Source organism: Salmo salar, chromosome 11 (genome assembly GCF_965601325.2).
Source record: "Salmo salar chromosome 11, fSalSal1, whole genome shotgun sequence".
Taxonomy (NCBI): domain Eukaryota; kingdom Metazoa; phylum Chordata; class Actinopteri; order Salmoniformes; family Salmonidae; genus Salmo; species Salmo salar.
Window position 1 is genome coordinate 25235361 of NC_138301.1, and position 16603 is coordinate 25251963.

Sequence of the window (16603 nt, forward strand, 5' to 3'; positions counted from 1 at the left end):
AACATGGATAATCACTTAATACTGCAACTAACATGTTGGGATTTCTAGGATATGCACACACATGCATATGTACACACACACTCAAGCACATGCAGATGTATACTCACCGCATTGATAAGTTAGGCAGCAGACTCCCATAGTTGCCTCTGTCTCGAATCCGACTGGACAAGTTATCTTGGAAGTAGAGCATCGTGTGACATCACACTCTGTTTGGAAAGAAAAAACGATTGTTTTAAAATCTATGCAAATCGCCACAGTGGTTGGATATATTAGGTAATCACCAAAAATGTTAATGTTTTTACCGAGATGTTAAAAAGCCCACATATAGCGCACATTATCCAAACAAGTCACTCACCGCATTTGTCCTTTTGACAACAGTCAACGGTTTCTACGACCTTAACTTGGCCCTCCTGATCACAGGTGAGAGGAGGCTGATGTTGGCATGCCACAGGCTGGCATTGGATTTCCAGACTGTACGGGTCACAAACACACTCCTGGCAGTTGCTCACCCAGGTCTCATTAGCCTGCAATGAGGAACAATTTAAGCACACTAAGGTTTGTTTGGACACTACCAGTACAAAGTTCAATCATTCAGTGTGTGGAATCATAAATTACAGAAGCATTTTGAGGTTCTATGAGAAGCGCTATAGAAATGTAATAAATAATTATTATATATTATTACTATTGCACACATTATTATACAGGATTGGCAAAAGTGAACTATCCACATGTGACTACCTACATGATGTGTATGTCATTAATTAATAGTTTCTCTTCCCTGCTAAAACCTGTGAGTGAAATTCTAACTATTTTACCTCTTTCCATTCTCCATTTGGCAACAGGCAAATATCTGATGAACCAAAGAGAAGAATATACATTAAAAAACGAAGTCATTGAAGTACAATCCACTAGGTCGTTTTGATAATGTACTGTATGTACCGGAAGCACTTGATAAAATCTATATAAAATCAATATAAATCAAAATCCACACCATTGAAGTATCTGTGAAAAATGCTGTGGATATTTTTTGTTTGTTTTACAAAAAGCTAAACCAGCTTTCAAACCAGCTATCACAACACCATACTGTAAATCACCACACACTCATTATACAATGCTGTTATTTGACCATTCTTACCACAGCTGGGGATACAGTAGTTTGAGCTGGAACTCATAAGAGTGGTACCAGGGGGACAATAACATCCCTCCAATTGTATATCTCCCATGACACTGAACTCATTTTGAGTCTGGATGAATTTGAAATTGTACCTGCAGAGATATTCAAAAAAAGTTTCAATAGCTGAGAGAATATTTCTCCATCATTATACCCATCCACTGAACAACAACAGCATTATACATACCAGGCATTACAGGTTGGTTCAACTTGTGGACCGCAGGCATTATAAACCTTGGGTTTCTCACATGTGAAGTCTGTAGCGGGTGAGATAAAAAGGTTAATAACCAATAAGCTACATCATAGAGAGGCTATCTGAGCTTTATGGTCTTGAGGAGTGACCTACTTACCACATTGTCCATTTGTATAATTTCTCCACTCAATACAGACTCCTGCTTGTGCACATGCATCAGCATAGGTCTGCAAGCTGGTGCAGCCAATGGTAACATCATCCATATAACACGCATCAAAGATACATGCCACAATGAATGGCTCGTAGGGGATTATCTTATGGCAACTCTCAAAGACCCTTAAAAATATACCACACTTCAGTTAGATACTTAAATATGTTAATTCACTTTGTTTTGTCATCAGGCTTTGTCAAATGATTGCCGTGTTTTAGTATGTCAAGTTATTGTTCGCACTGAGATTATTCTGATTGAGAGGTTATCGATACTACAGAGGAGATTTATTGTGAATACTAATTGCTACTTACTTGCTTTGAATGAGATAACAAATGGGTGGATCGCAGCCTGGTGGTTGTGTTGGTGTCGGCTCTGGTGGTGGTGTGCACTGACTGTTATTGTGGTCAGCAACATGCCATTGGTGTGCCATGTCAGGACAAGATGAATCAATAGCCCCATTTGGCAAGCGGCAGTCATCTGTCCGGTTGTTGTCACATGTACCTGAATAAGATTGAAAACCATCGTTAGACAATGAGACATCATGGGGTAATCATCGTAACAGAGTGACCATAAAACACCTGTACTCACCACACTGTCCCTCAGTGTTGCCATTGAACTTGTCCCAGGGCAGGTATATGCTAAACATAAGACCAGTGAAAGACACCTTGGCATTAATTGCTGGTATGACTAAAAGGGTCTCAATTCCGTTGTCTGTGATGCGGAAGTTCTTGGTCTCATATGCTGGGATGATGCGTTGCTGGTTTACATAAATCTAAGACAGAAATATTAAGAGATGGACAAAATGGTTACAATAATTCAATATTTGCATACCCAATAGTATTCTAGAACTGTATCCTATATCTAATACATAAAGGAATTATATCAATCTTAAATGGAAGCTAATCAATATCTAAGCTAATCAAAAAGCAAATCCCTCTTAAATGAAAAAGGAATGAAAATGTCTTGAACACACAGTATTTAAGATATTTTAATTACCAGACTTGTGAAAACTCCATCAACGTCCTTCTTGGTCATGAATATCTCATAAGATTGATAATAAATTGTCAGAGACTGAGGACAGGAAAGTCCATCTGGGGCATCACAATAGTAATTGTCGATTACAACACTGAAGTTGTACTTTGGCAGGATTTCTTTGACCAAGACGTAAGAACAATTTCCTTGGAAGCCATAGTATGTTCCATCAAAGGTGACATAGTGAGGGTCTCCCCAACCATAGCAGATACCTTTGTAAGAAGAGAATGATTATCATTTAAAAGGACACGGATGTGGAATGTTTTATGCTAAATGAATAGTGTGGTGCTGAAATGTTTCCAATGTTAGACATTCATATACAATTACTGCTGGTAACTATTAGATAAACCTAAACAAGTCAAAGAGTAAGAATAATTTTGAACTAAAATCAATAGCTAAAGTGGATTTTATGACACAAAGAATAAACATATATTTTTTTCTTGGGGGGGGGGGGGGTAAACTTACATTGACACTCATAGTGGAAACAGCATCCAGATTCGTCATACACTTTGATTGGAGGATAGTTATTTTCACATGCAATAGGCTTCGGAGTCTCACAATGTACATGCTCATAAATAACTTTCCCGTTGGCGCATGTTCCGTTGGTGCACTGGTTATGTTTCCAGCTGTCACCATTCTACAAACACAGAAAAGTATTAGTCTTACAGGAAATATCTATAAAATCATACAATTTATTTTTATATATAATCACCCTTTTGTAAATAATAATTCCTATGGAATGTTTCCAAAAAGGTTATTATCTATAGAAGAGCAAATACCTGTCTTGGAGGAAGTTCATGGTCACAGTTTTTCTCAGATGGATATTTTGGGGTGGTGGTTGTTCTTCCTGTTGTATGTGGTATTGTTGTTGTTGGGAGCAGTGTAGTGGTTGGTGTAGTAGTAGTAACTGGGGTATTTGGATTACAATCAGGATGGGTTTCTACTTGGCAATTCTTGTTGCAGATAGCAATGAAGCACCATCCATCATGGTCAGAGATATTATAAATAATTGAACCTGAAAATATATTGAGGAGATGTACATTTTGCACCAATTTAACGAGTATAATTCAATACAAATTGAACATTACTAATGGCAGTATACAAAATGTTTCAAATGTGAAACGGTAGAAAATAAAAACTTACCAATGGGGAAGTCAGTATGATTGTAATGGCAAGAAGAACAATTAAGGGGTAATGTGGGTATAATCCTTGGTTTTGTTGATCCACCAGTTGTTACAGCAGAAGGAGTTGTAGGAATAATAGTAGTGGTGGGTGGCAGAGTTGTTGTTTTTGTTGTAGATGGAGCTGTTGATGTCAAGATTGTAGTAGAGGGTGTAGGAGTAGTGGTGGGAGGAACTGTTGTTGTTGTTGTAGTTGTGGTTGGGATGGGTGTTGTGGGTCCACATTGACAACATTTCACTCGGATCTCGTAATCAAAGCACTTTTGCTGAAGACCTTGCTTATTGTTGTCACAAATCAGTCCAACGGATGGATTGCAAGTCACGTCTTGGCCAAGCTGAGAGATCTGAAGTCCAGGGTATTGATTTGCTCTACATTCAACTGCCTCTGGAGCTGAGCAAATGTGATAACCAGCAGCAATGATGTTCTTAATGGATTCATTATCTCCACCTTCAGAGCCAGACGTTGGCTGACCAAGGTTGATCCAGTCTGACCACACACAACTTTCTTCACCACTGCACTGGGCAGTTGATTCTCCTTTTGAGGTTGATGCAGGAGTAGAGGTTGGAGTTGTGGTGGAAGGCAGAGTTGTTGTATTTGTTGTAGATGGAGCTGTTGATGTCAAGATTGTAGTAGAGGGTGTAGGAGTAGTGGTGGGAGGAACTGTTGTTGTTGTTGTAGTTGTGGTTGGGATGGGTGTTGTGGGTCCACATTGACAACATTTCACTCGGATCTCGTAATCAAAGCACTTTTGCTGAAGACCTTGCTTATTGTTGTCACAAATCAGTCCAACGGATGGATTGCAAGTCACGTCTTGGCCAAGCTGAGAGATCTGAAGTCCAGGGTATTGATTTGCTCTACATTCAACTGCCTCTGGAGCTGAGCAAATGTGATAACCAGCAGCAATGATGTTCTTAATGGTTTCATTATCTCCACCTTCAGAGCCAGACGTTGGCTGACCAAGGTTGATCCAGTCTGACCACACACAACTTTCTTCACCACTGCACTGGGCAGTTGATTCTCCTTTTGAGGTTGATGCAGGAGTAGAGGTTGGAGTTGTGGTGGAAGGTAGAGTTGTTGTTTTTGTTGTAGATGGAGCTGTTGATGTCAAGATTGTAGTAGAGGGTGTAGGAGTAGTGGTGGGAGGAACTGTTGTTGTTGTTGTAGTTGTGGTTGGGATGGGTTTTGTGGGTCCACATTGACAACATTTCACTCGGATCTCGTAATCAAAGCACTTTTGCTGAAGACCTTGCTTATTGTTGTCACAAATCAGTCCAACGGATGGATTGCAAGTCACGTCTTGGCCAAGCTGAGAGATCTGAAGTCCAGGGTATTGATTTGCTCTACATTCAACTGCCTCTGGAGCTGAGCAAATGTGATAACCAGCAGCAATGATGTTCTTAATGGATTCATTATCTCCACCTTCAGAGCCAGACGTTGGCTGACCAAGGTTGATCCAGTCTGACCACACACAACTTTCTTCACCACTGCACTGGGCAGTTGATTCTCCTTTTGAGGTTGATGCAGGAGTAGAGGTTGGAGTTGTGGTGGAAGGCAGAGTTGTTGTTTTTGTTGTAGATGGAGCTGTTGATGTCAAGATTGTAGTAGAGGGTGTAGGAGTAGTGGTGGGAGGAACTGTTGTTGTTGTTGTAGTTGTGGTTGGGATGGGTGTTGTGGGTCCACATTGACAACATTTCACTCGGATCTCGTAATCAAAGCACTTTTGCTGAAGACCTTGCTTATTGTTGTCACAAATCAGTCCAACGGATGGATTGCAAGTCACGTCTTGGCCAAGCTGAGAGATCTGAAGTCCAGGGTATTGATTTGCTCTACATTCAACTGCCTCTGGAGCTGAGCAAATGTGATAACCAGCAGCAATGATGTTCTTAATGGATTCATTATCTCCACCTTCAGAGCCAGACGTTGGCTGACCAAGGTTGATCCAGTCTGACCACACACAACTTTCTTCACCACTGCACTGGGCAGTTGATTCTCCTTTTGAGGTTGATGCAGGAGTAGAGGTTGGAGTTGTGGTGGAAGGCAGAGTTGTTGTTTTTGTTGTAGATGGAGCTGTTGATGTCAAGATTGTAGTAGAGGGTGTAGGAGTAGTGGTGGGAGGAACTGTTGTTGTTGTTGTAGTTGTGGTTGGGATGGGTGTTGTGGGTCCACATTGACAACATTTCACTCGGATCTCGTAATCAAAGCACTTTTGCTGAAGACCTTGCTTATTGTTGTCACAAATCAGTCCAACGGATGGATTGCAAGTCACGTCTTGGCCAAGCTGAGAGATCTGAAGTCCAGGGTATTGATTTGCTCTACATTCAACTGCCTCTGGAGCTGAGCAAATGTGATAACCAGCAGCAATGATGTTCTTAATGGATTCATTATCTCCACCTTCAGAGCCAGACGTTGGCTGACCAAGGTTGATCCAGTCTGACCACACACAACTTTCTTCACCACTGCACTGGGCAGTTGATTCTCCTTTTGAGGTTGATGCAGGAGTAGAGGTTGGAGTTGTGGTGGAAGGTAGAGTTGTTGTTTTTGTTGTAGATGGAGCTGTTGATGTCAAGATTGTAGTAGAGGGTGTAGGAGTAGTGGTGGGAGGAACTGTTGTTGTTGTTGTAGTTGTGGTTGGGATGGGTTTTGTGGGTCCACATTGACAACATTTCACTCGGATCTCGTAATCAAAGCACTTTTGCTGAAGACCTTGCTTATTGTTGTCACAAATCAGTCCAACGGATGGATTGCAAGTCACGTCTTGGCCAAGCTGAGAGATCTGAAGTCCAGGGTATTGATTTGCTCTACATTCAACTGCCTCTGGAGCTGAGCAAATGTGATAACCAGCAGCAATGATGTTCTTAATGGATTCATTATCTCCACCTTCAGAGCCAGACGTTGGCTGACCAAGGTTGATCCAGTCTGACCACACACAACTTTCTTCACCACTGCACTGGGCAGTTGATTCTCCTTTTGAGGTTGATGCAGGAGTAGAGGTTGGAGTTGTGGTGGAAGGCAGAGTTGTTGTTTTTGTTGTAGATGGAGCTGTTGATGTCAAGATTGTAGTAGAGGGTGTAGGAGTAGTGGTGGGAGGAACTGTTGTTGTTGTTGTAGTTGTGGTTGGGATGGGTGTTGTGGGTCCACATTGACAACATTTCACTCGGATCTCGTAATCAAAGCACTTTTGCTGAAGACCTTGCTTATTGTTGTCACAAATCAGTCCAACGGATGGATTGCAAGTCACGTCTTGGCCAAGCTGAGAGATCTGAAGTCCAGGGTATTGATTTGCTCTACATTCAACTGCCTCTGGAGCTGAGCAAATGTGATAACCAGCAGCAATGATGTTCTTAATGGATTCATTATCTCCACCTTCAGAGCCAGACGTTGGCTGACCAAGGTTGATCCAGTCTGACCACACACAACTTTCTTCACCACTGCACTGGGCAGTTGATTCTCCTTTTGAGGTTGATGCAGGAGTAGAGGTTGGAGTTGTGGTGGAAGGTAGAGTTGTTGTTTTTGTTGTAGATGGAGCTGTTGATGTCAAGATTGTAGTAGAGGGTGTAGGAGTAGTGGTGGGAGGAACTGTTGTTGTTGTTGTAGTTGTGGTTGGGATGGGTGTTGTGGGTCCACATTGACAACATTTCACTCGGATCTCGTAATCAAAGCACTTTTGCTGAAGACCTTGCTTATTGTTGTCACAAATCAGTCCAACGGATGGATTGCAAGTCACGTCTTGGCCAAGCTGAGAGATCTGAAGTCCAGGGTATTGATTTGCTCTACATTCAACTGCCTCTGGAGCTGAGCAAATGTGATAACCAGCAGCAATGATGTTCTTAATGGATTCATTATCTCCACCTTCAGAGCCAGACGTTGGCTGACCAAGGTTGATCCAGTCTGACCACACACAACTTTCTTCACCACTGCACTGGGCAGTTGATTCTCCTTTTGAGGTTGATGCAGGAGTAGAGGTTGGAGTTGTGGTGGAAGGCAGAGTTGTTGTTTTTGTTGTAGATGGAGCTGTTGATGTCAAGATTGTAGTAGAGGGTGTAGGAGTAGTGGTGGGAGGAACTGTTGTTGTTGTTGTAGTTGTGGTTGGGATGGGTGTTGTGGGTCCACATTGACAACATTTCACTCGGATCTCGTAATCAAAGCACTTTTGCTGAAGACCTTGCTTATTGTTGTCACAAATCAGTCCAACGGATGGATTGCAAGTCACGTCTTGGCCAAGCTGAGAGATCTGAAGTCCAGGGTATTGATTTGCTCTACATTCAACTGCCTCTGGAGCTGAGCAAATGTGATAACCAGCAGCAATGATGTTCTTAATGGATTCATTATCTCCACCTTCAGAGCCAGACGTTGGCTGACCAAGGTTGATCCAGTCTGACCACACACAACTTTCTTCACCACTGCACTGGGCAGTTGATTCTCCTTTTGAGGTTGATGCAGGAGTAGAGGTTGGAGTTGTGGTGGAAGGCAGAGTTGTTGTTTTTGTTGTAGATGGAGCTGTTGATGTCAAGATTGTAGTAGAGGGTGTAGGAGTAGTGGTGGGAGGAACTGTTGTTGTTGTTGTAGTTGTGGTTGGGATGGGTGTTGTGGGTCCACATTGACAACATTTCACTCGGATCTCGTAATCAAAGCACTTTTGCTGAAGACCTTGCTTATTGTTGTCACAAATCAGTCCAACGGATGGATTGCAAGTCACGTCTTGGCCAAGCTGAGAGATCTGAAGTCCAGGGTATTGATTTGCTCTACATTCAACTGCCTCTGGAGCTGAGCAAATGTGATAACCAGCAGCAATGATGTTCTTAATGGATTCATTATCTCCACCTTCAGAGCCAGACGTTGGCTGACCAAGGTTGATCCAGTCTGACCACACACAACTTTCTTCACCACTGCACTGGGCAGTTGATTCTCCTTTTGAGGTTGATGCAGGAGTAGAGGTTGGAGTTGTGGTGGAAGGCAGAGTTGTTGTTTTTGTTGTAGATGGAGCTGTTGATGTCAAGATTGTAGTAGAGGGTGTAGGAGTAGTGGTGGGAGGAACTGTTGTTGTTGTTGTAGTTGTGGTTGGGATGGGTGTTGTGGGTCCACATTGACAACATTTCACTCGGATCTCGTAATCAAAGCACTTTTGCTGAAGACCTTGCTTATTGTTGTCACAAATCAGTCCAACGGATGGATTGCAAGTCACGTCTTGGCCAAGCTGAGAGATCTGAAGTCCAGGGTATTGATTTGCTCTACATTCAACTGCCTCTGGAGCTGAGCAAATGTGATAACCAGCAGCAATGATGTTCTTAATGGATTCATTATCTCCACCTTCAGAGCCAGACGTTGGCTGACCAAGGTTGATCCAGTCTGACCACACACAACTTTCTTCACCACTGCACTGGGCAGTTGATTCTCCTTTTGAGGTTGATGCAGGAGTAGAGGTTGGAGTTGTGGTGGAAGGCAGAGTTGTTGTTTTTGTTGTAGATGGAGCTGTTGATGTCAAGATTGTAGTAGAGGGTGTAGGAGTAGTGGTGGGAGGAACTGTTGTTGTTGTTGTAGTTGTGGTTGGGATGGGTGTTGTGGGTCCACATTGACAACATTTCACTCGGATCTCGTAATCAAAGCACTTTTGCTGAAGACCTTGCTTATTGTTGTCACAAATCAGTCCAACGGATGGATTGCAAGTCACGTCTTGGCCAAGCTGAGAGATCTGAAGTCCAGGGTATTGATTTGCTCTACATTCAACTGCCTCTGGAGCTGAGCAAATGTGATAACCAGCAGCAATGATGTTCTTAATGGATTCATTATCTCCACCTTCAGAGCCAGACGTTGGCTGACCAAGGTTGATCCAGTCTGACCACACACAACTTTCTTCACCACTGCACTGGGCAGTTGATTCTCCTTTTGAGGTTGATGCAGGAGTAGAGGTTGGAGTTGTGGTGGAAGGCAGAGTTGTTGTTTTTGTTGTAGATGGAGCTGTTGATGTCAAGATTGTAGTAGAGGGTGTAGGAGTAGTGGTGGGAGGAACTGTTGTTGTTGTTGTAGTTGTGGTTGGGATGGGTGTTGTGGGTCCACATTGACAACATTTCACTCGGATCTCGTAATCAAAGCACTTTTGCTGAAGACCTTGCTTATTGTTGTCACAAATCAGTCCAACGGATGGATTGCAAGTCACGTCTTGGCCAAGCTGAGAGATCTGAAGTCCAGGGTATTGATTTGCTCTACATTCAACTGCCTCTGGAGCTGAGCAAATGTGATAACCAGCAGCAATGATGTTCTTAATGGATTCATTATCTCCACCTTCAGAGCCAGACGTTGGCTGACCAAGGTTGATCCAGTCTGACCACACACAACTTTCTTCACCACTGCACTGGGCAGTTGATTCTCCTTTTGAGGTTGATGCAGGAGTAGAGGTTGGAGTTGTGGTGGAAGGCAGAGTTGTTGTTTTTGTTGTAGATGGAGCTGTTGATGTCAAGATTGTAGTAGAGGGTGTAGGAGTAGTGGTGGGAGGAACTGTTGTTGTTGTTGTAGTTGTGGTTGGGATGGGTGTTGTGGGTCCACATTGACAACATTTCACTCGGATCTCGTAATCAAAGCACTTTTGCTGAAGACCTTGCTTATTGTTGTCACAAATCAGTCCAACGGATGGATTGCAAGTCACGTCTTGGCCAAGCTGAGAGATCTGAAGTCCAGGGTATTGATTTGCTCTACATTCAACTGCCTCTGGAGCTGAGCAAATGTGATAACCAGCAGCAATGATGTTCTTAATGGATTCATTATCTCCACCTTCAGAGCCAGACGTTGGCTGACCAAGGTTGATCCAGTCTGACCACACACAACTTTCTTCACCACTGCACTGGGCAGTTGATTCTCCTTTTGAGGTTGATGCAGGAGTAGAGGTTGGAGTTGTGGTGGAAGGCAGAGTTGTTGTTTTTGTTGTAGATGGAGCTGTTGATGTCAAGATTGTAGTAGAGGGTGTAGGAGTAGTGGTGGGAGGAACTGTTGTTGTTGTTGTAGTTGTGGTTGGGATGGGTGTTGTGGGTCCACATTGACAACATTTCACTCGGATCTCGTAATCAAAGCACTTTTGCTGAAGACCTTGCTTATTGTTGTCACAAATCAGTCCAACGGATGGATTGCAAGTCACGTCTTGGCCAAGCTGAGAGATCTGAAGTCCAGGGTATTGATTTGCTCTACATTCAACTGCCTCTGGAGCTGAGCAAATGTGATAACCAGCAGCAATGATGTTCTTAATGGATTCATTATCTCCACCTTCAGAGCCAGACGTTGGCTGACCAAGGTTGATCCAGTCTGACCACACACAACTTTCTTCACCACTGCACTGGGCAGTTGATTCTCCTTTTGAGGTTGATGCAGGAGTAGAGGTTGGAGTTGTGGTGGAAGGCAGAGTTGTTGTTTTTGTTGTAGATGGAGCTGTTGATGTCAAGATTGTAGTAGAGGGTGTAGGAGTAGTGGTGGGAGGAACTGTTGTTGTTGTTGTAGTTGTGGTTGGGATGGGTGTTGTGGGTCCACATTGACAACATTTCACTCGGATCTCGTAATCAAAGCACTTTTGCTGAAGACCTTGCTTATTGTTGTCACAAATCAGTCCAACGGATGGATTGCAAGTCACGTCTTGGCCAAGCTGAGAGATCTGAAGTCCAGGGTATTGATTTGCTCTACATTCAACTGCCTCTGGAGCTGAGCAAATGTGATAACCAGCAGCAATGATGTTCTTAATGGATTCATTATCTCCACCTTCAGAGCCAGACGTTGGCTGACCAAGGTTGATCCAGTCTGACCACACACAACTTTCTTCACCACTGCACTGGGCAGTTGATTCTCCTTTTGAGGTTGATGCAGGAGTAGAGGTTGGAGTTGTGGTGGAAGGCAGAGTTGTTGTTTTTGTTGTAGATGGAGCTGTTGATGTCAAGATTGTAGTAGAGGGTGTAGGAGTAGTGGTGGGAGGAACTGTTGTTGTTGTTGTAGTTGTGGTTGGGATGGGTGTTGTGGGTCCACATTGACAACATTTCACTCGGATCTTGTAATCAAAGCACTTTTGCTGAAGACCTTGCTTATTGTTGTCACAAATCAGTCCAACGGATGGATTGCAAGTCACGTCTTGGCCAAGCTGAGAGATCTGAAGTCCAGGGTATTGATTTGCTCTACATTCAACTGCCTCTGGAGCTGAGCAAATGTGATAACCAGCAGCAATGATGTTCTTAATGGATTCATTATCTCCACCTTCAGAGCCAGACGTTGGCTGACCAAGGTTGATCCAGTCTGACCACACACAACTTTCTTCACCACTGCACTGGGCAGTTGATTCTCCTTTTGAGGTTGATGCAGGAGTAGAGGTTGGAGTTGTGGTGGAAGGCAGAGTTGTTGTTTTTGTTGTAGATGGAGCTGTTGATGTCAAGATTGTAGTAGAGGGTGTAGGAGTAGTGGTGGGAGGAACTGTTGTTGTTGTTGTAGTTGTGGTTGGGATGGGTGTTGTGGGTCCACATTGACAACATTTCACTCGGATCTCGTAATCAAAGCACTTTTGCTGAAGACCTTGCTTATTGTTGTCACAAATCAGTCCAACGGATGGATTGCAAGTCACGTCTTGGCCAAGCTGAGAGATCTGAAGTCCAGGGTATTGATTTGCTCTACATTCAACTGCCTCTGGAGCTGAGCAAATGTGATAACCAGCAGCAATGATGTTCTTAATGGATTCATTATCTCCACCTTCAGAGCCAGACGTTGGCTGACCAAGGTTGATCCAGTCTGACCACACACAACTTTCTTCACCACTGCACTGGGCAGTTGATTCTCCTTTTGAGGTTGATGCAGGAGTAGAGGTTGGAGTTGTGGTGGAAGGCAGAGTTGTTGTTTTTGTTGTAGATGGAGCTGTTGATGTCAAGATTGTAGTAGAGGGTGTAGGAGTAGTGGTGGGAGGAACTGTTGTTGTTGTTGTAGTTGTGGTTGGGATGGGTGTTGTGGGTCCACATTGACAACATTTCACTCGGATCTCGTAATCAAAGCACTTTTGCTGAAGACCTTGCTTATTGTTGTCACAAATCAGTCCAACGGATGGATTGCAAGTCACGTCTTGGCCAAGCTGAGAGATCTGAAGTCCAGGGTATTGATTTGCTCTACATTCAACTGCCTCTGGAGCTGAGCAAATGTGATAACCAGCAGCAATGATGTTCTTAATGGATTCATTATCTCCACCTTCAGAGCCAGACGTTGGCTGACCAAGGTTGATCCAGTCTGACCACACACAACTTTCTTCACCACTGCACTGGGCAGTTGATTCTCCTTTTGAGGTTGATGCAGGAGTAGAGGTTGGAGTTGTGGTGGAAGGCAGAGTTGTTGTTTTTGTTGTAGATGGAGCTGTTGATGTCAAGATTGTAGTAGAGGGTGTAGGAGTAGTGGTGGGAGGAACTGTTGTTGTTGTTGTAGTGGTGGTTGGGATGGGTGTTGTGGGTCCACATTGACAACATTTCACTCGGATCTCGTAATCAAAGCACTTTTGCTGAAGACCTTGCTTATTGTTGTCACAAATCAGTCCAACGGATGGATTGCAAGTCACGTCTTGGCCAAGCTGAGAGATCTGAAGTCCAGGGTATTGATTTGCTCTACATTCAACTGCCTCTGGAGCTGAGCAAATGTGATAACCAGCAGCAATGATGTTCTTAATGGATTCATTATCTCCACCTTCAGAGCCAGACGTTGGCTGACCAAGGTTGATCCAGTCTGACCACACACAACTTTCTTCACCACTGCACTGGGCAGTTGATTCTCCTTTTGAGGTTGATGCAGGAGTAGAGGTTGGAGTTGTGGTGGAAGGCAGAGTTGTTGTTTTTGTTGTAGATGGAGCTGTTGATGTCAAGATTGTAGTAGAGGGTGTAGGAGTAGTGGTGGGAGGAACTGTTGTTGTTGTTGTAGTTGTGGTTGGGATGGGTGTTGTGGGTCCACATTGACAACATTTCACTCGGATCTCGTAATCAAAGCACTTTTGCTGAAGACCTTGCTTATTGTTGTCACAAATCAGTCCAACGGATGGATTGCAAGTCACGTCTTGGCCAAGCTGAGAGATCTGAAGTCCAGGGTATTGATTTGCTCTACATTCAACTGCCTCTGGAGCTGAGCAAATGTGATAACCAGCAGCAATGATGTTCTTAATGGATTCATTATCTCCACCTTCAGAGCCAGACGTTGGCTGACCAAGGTTGATCCAGTCTGACCACACACAACTTTCTTCACCACTGCACTGGGCAGTTGATTCTCCTTTTGAGGTTGATGCAGGAGTAGAGGTTGGAGTTGTGGTGGAAGGCAGAGTTGTTGTTTTTGTTGTAGATGGAGCTGTTGATGTTAAGATTGTAGTAGAGGGTGTAGGAGTAGTGGTTGGAGGAACTGTTGTTGTTGTTGTAGTTGTGGTTGGGATGGGTGTTGTGGGTCCACATTGACAACATTTCACTCGGATCTCGTAATCAAAGCACTTTTGCTGAAGACCTTGCTTATTGTTGTCACAAATCAGTCCAACGGATGGATTGCAAGTCACGTCTTGGCCAAGCTGAGAGATCTGAAGTCCAGGGTATTGATTTGCTCTACATTCAACTGCCTCTGGAGCTGAGCAAATGTGATAACCAGCAGCAATGATGTTCTTAATGGATTCATTATCTCCACCTTCAGAGCCAGACGTTGGCTGACCAAGGTTGATCCAGTCTGACCACACACAACTTTCTTCACCACTGCACTGGGCAGTTGATTCTCCTTTTGAGGTTGATGCAGGAGTAGAGGTTGGAGTTGTGGTGGAAGGTAGAATTGTTGTTTTTGTTGTAGATGGAGCTGTTGATGTCAAGATTGTAGTAGAGGGTGTAGGAGTAGTGGTGGGAGGAACTGTTGTTGTTGGTGTAGTTGTGGTTGGGATGGGTTTTGTGGGTCCACATTGACAACATTTCACTCGGATCTCGTAATCAAAGCACTTTTGCTGAAGACCTTGCTTATTGTTGTCACAAATCAGTCCAACGGATGGATTGCAAGTCACGTCTTGGCCAAGCTGAGAGATCTGAAGTCCAGGGTATTGATTTGCTCTACATTCAACTGCCTCTGGAGCTGAGCAAATGTGATAACCAGCAGCAATGATGTTCTTAATGGATTCATTATCTCCACCTTCAGAGCCAGACGTTGGCTGACCAAGGTTGATCCAGTCTGACCACACACAACTTTCTTCACCACTGCACTGGGCAGTTGATTCTCCTTTTGAGGTTGATGCAGGAGTAGAGGTTGGAGTTGTGGTGGAAGGCAGAGTTGTTGTTTTTGTTGTAGATGGAGCTGTTGATGTTAAGATTGTAGTAGAGGGTGTAGGAGTAGTGGTGGGAGGAACTGTTGTTGTTGTTGTAGTTGTGGTTGGGATGGGTGTTGTGGGTCCACATTGACAACATTTCACTCGGATCTCGTAATCAAAGCACTTTTGCTGAAGACCTTGCTTATTGTTGTCACAAATCAGTCCAACGGATGGATTGCAAGTCACGTCTTGGCCAAGCTGAGAGATCTGAAGTCCAGGGTATTGATTTGCTCTACATTCAACTGCCTCTGGAGCTGAGCAAATGTGATAACCAGCAGCAATGATGTTCTTAATGGATTCATTATCTCCACCTTCAGAGCCAGACGTTGGCTGACCAAGGTTGATCCAGTCTGACCACACACAACTTTCTTCACCACTGCACTGGGCAGTTGATTCTCCTTTTGAGGTTGATGCAGGAGTAGTGGTTGGAGTTGTACTTGTTGTAGGTGGAGCTGTCGATGTTGAGGTCTTTGTAGTCGGTGTTGGAGTAGTGGTGGGAGGAGCTGTTGTTGATGTGATAGGTGGAGCAGTCGATGTTAAGATTGTGGTATTGGGTGTTGGAGTAGTGGTAGGAGTTGTAGTTGTGGTTAGAGTTTGAGTTGAGGTTGGAGGAGTAGTGATTGTCGTTGGTTTACTTGTTAATGTAGTTAATGTGGATGTTGACAATGTTGCAGCTGTGACAGTAGATCTTGTTGTAGTTTCTGGTGTTGTAGTTTGACATTTCACAGTCTTACAACACTTCACCTTAATTTCATAGTCAAGGCATATTGGAGGAATGCCTTGATCTTTGTTCTGGCATATTAGTCCAACCTTCGTATTACATTCTACATCTTGTCCTAATTCAGACAATGGGACCCCTGGATATCGCACTGCTTGGCACATGACATCCACTGGTTTTTCACAAATATGTTTTCCAGATTCTAGAATCTTTTTAATTGATTCATTGTCGCCACCCCCAGGACCAAATTGAGGATAGTCCACATTATACCAAGGTGACCACTCACAAACTGTGCAGTTTGGGGGATTTGTATTCAACGTGGTTGTTGATATAGTGGAGGTGGTTGCGTTTTTGTTTGTTGTTGTAACAGGTGGCATTGTAGTTGTTGGTGCAATGGTTGTAGACTTAGATGTGCAAAGATTTTCATCACAGCAGAGGACTCGAACTTGGTAGTTAAAGCACAGTGGGAATTTGCCTGACTGGTCTTCATTTCTGCAAGTCAACCCTTCTGCTACATCACACTGCACCACTTGGCCCACTTGGCTTATGCTAACATTTGGGTACTTCTCGGCTCTGCATTGAATCTTGCTTGGCTTCTCACATATATCGTGTCCCTCTGCTCTTATGTTGTTGTAGGTTTCAGAGTCTCCTCCTGGAGTTCCAAGTGTAGGGAATGTGGTATCAAACCATTGTGACCACACACATGGATATCCACATGTAGTAGTAAAGGTTGTTGGAGACACTGTTGTCTCTGTTGAAGTTGTGGTTGGCGCTATAGAATC

General features: G+C 43.7%; 1 protein-coding gene across 1 annotated transcript in view; it reads right to left on the minus strand.

Annotated features, from left to right (window-relative positions):
* LOC106562312 (uncharacterized) overlaps positions 1-16603 on the minus strand; it is a 31545-nt gene that overhangs the window by 2474 nt on the left and 12468 nt on the right. Inside the window, exons 30-41 of the mRNA XM_045689219.2 lie at positions 3751-16593; positions 3387-3622; positions 3073-3244; positions 2572-2819; positions 2164-2347; positions 1887-2076; positions 1522-1700; positions 1359-1428; positions 1136-1266; positions 816-850; positions 356-524; positions 108-206 (exon numbers count right to left, since the gene is read on the minus strand). Of these exons, the coding sequence (XP_045545175.2) occupies positions 108-206; positions 356-524; positions 816-850; positions 1136-1266; positions 1359-1428; positions 1522-1700; positions 1887-2076; positions 2164-2347; positions 2572-2819; positions 3073-3244; positions 3387-3622; positions 3751-16593 (14556 nt within the window). The remainder of the gene's footprint in view (positions 1-107; positions 207-355; positions 525-815; positions 851-1135; positions 1267-1358; positions 1429-1521; positions 1701-1886; positions 2077-2163; positions 2348-2571; positions 2820-3072; positions 3245-3386; positions 3623-3750; positions 16594-16603) is intronic.